This window comes from Aplysia californica, unplaced genomic scaffold, assembly GCF_000002075.1.
Source record: "Aplysia californica isolate F4 #8 unplaced genomic scaffold, AplCal3.0 scaffold01124, whole genome shotgun sequence".
Classification (NCBI taxonomy): domain Eukaryota; kingdom Metazoa; phylum Mollusca; class Gastropoda; order Aplysiida; family Aplysiidae; genus Aplysia; species Aplysia californica.
The window spans coordinates 132,320-133,710 of NW_004798394.1; the positions used below are offsets into that span (position 1 = coordinate 132,320).

Consider the following 1,391-nt stretch of genomic DNA (forward strand, 5'->3'; position numbering starts at 1 on the left):
TTTTTTGCCCCGTTGATCTCAGTAGTATAAAGTAAATTGAAAATCGTTAGATGTATAATCTATAGTATAAAAAATGAAAAAATACAGCAATAGATTATACTGTAAAAATATCATCGAATGGACAAATAGAAAAGTATTTAAAATGTACATTAAGATAACTTACACTGTATATTTAAAATACTCGTATAGAACAAAGAAATGAAATGGAGAATGAAAATTGGCTTTTAAAACGCTTGTAAAAACAAGGATGAGCAAATGGTTGGTTGTTTTCGTTCTATGGAAGAACACGGGTTGTTCAGTTTCCCGCCAGCTACCGCTTGCAGAATCTTTATTCCTATTATGCTGTACTACAGCCATTGGCCTGTAGCTCCTGTTACCTAATACACAAGCTATCTGCCGTTATGAAATGTTGAATGTCGGTCATTGAATTGTGTGATTTCAGACTTTGTTGTGCCGAGCAGGTGGATAACGGATTGTTTTGTTTCTCGTCTCTCCCCAGTTTTGTGTGCGGAGCGAGTGTCACAGATGACCAAAACCTACAATGACATAGAAGCTGTCACACGTTTACTGGAAGAGGTGAGTGTCTTCTTGTATCTTCGACAGCACCATGAAGAAAATGAAGAGACGATGAGTCACAGACAAACTGTCGTGCGACGTCTCGTTATCTCAGAACTACAAAGATCTATCTGCTCAGTGCTTAGTTTTTAGAAATTTTACCTCAGAATTTTTTAGTTTCGCAATATGTAAAGTTTTTTTAATGCAATTCTTTGAAAATCTTGAAAACGACTCCGAATATTTCTACGATTTTGAAAGAGCAGATAGAGCATAAATTGCTTTCTGGCATTATGGTCGCAGTAATTCAAAACGGCCAAAAATGTTAGATTGAACTTTGTAATTCTGAGGTTGTGGTCTGCTTCTGACCAGTTGTCCTCTTTCTATCTTTGTGGGAAAATAATTGTACTCGTGCACGATCGTCTTCTTCTTTTTTTCGTCTTTCTTGGGAAAGTCAAAGTACATAATGTGTCGGTTTGTCTCGGACCGTCGTCTTCTTAATTTTCTTTGTTAGAACAGACGTCGGTCGTCTGTCGTCTTTTTTTTCTTTTTTTTTTCGGGACAGACTTACTACTTTTGTCTCTAACCGGTCGCCTTCATTTCGTGGGGGACAGATATAGTTCTTCTGAGATTGGCTGGTCGTCTATGTTTTCTTTGTGATGACAGGCTTAATTATTTTCTTCTCTTTTCTCTCTCTCTCTCACTGGTTGTCTTCCATTTGTTTGTGCTGTCAACGCAATTGCATATTTTGTTTCCTGAGCGTGAGGTAATGGAGTAAAAACAATACAAGGGAAAAATGAATTAAACGTAATTGTTCATTTAAGGGGGGGGGGGGGGGG

General features: G+C 37.6%; 1 protein-coding gene across 2 annotated transcripts in view; it reads left to right on the forward strand.

Moving 5' to 3' along the window:
- The window catches only part of LOC101863557, a 35,645-nt gene that overhangs the window by 10,867 nt on the left and 23,387 nt on the right, over positions 1–1,391 (forward strand). For both annotated transcript variants that reach the window (XM_005111796.3, XM_035973310.1), the window contains one exon: positions 500–576. In XM_005111796.3, the coding sequence (XP_005111853.1) occupies positions 500–576 (77 nt within the window). The remainder of the gene's footprint in view (positions 1–499; positions 577–1,391) is intronic.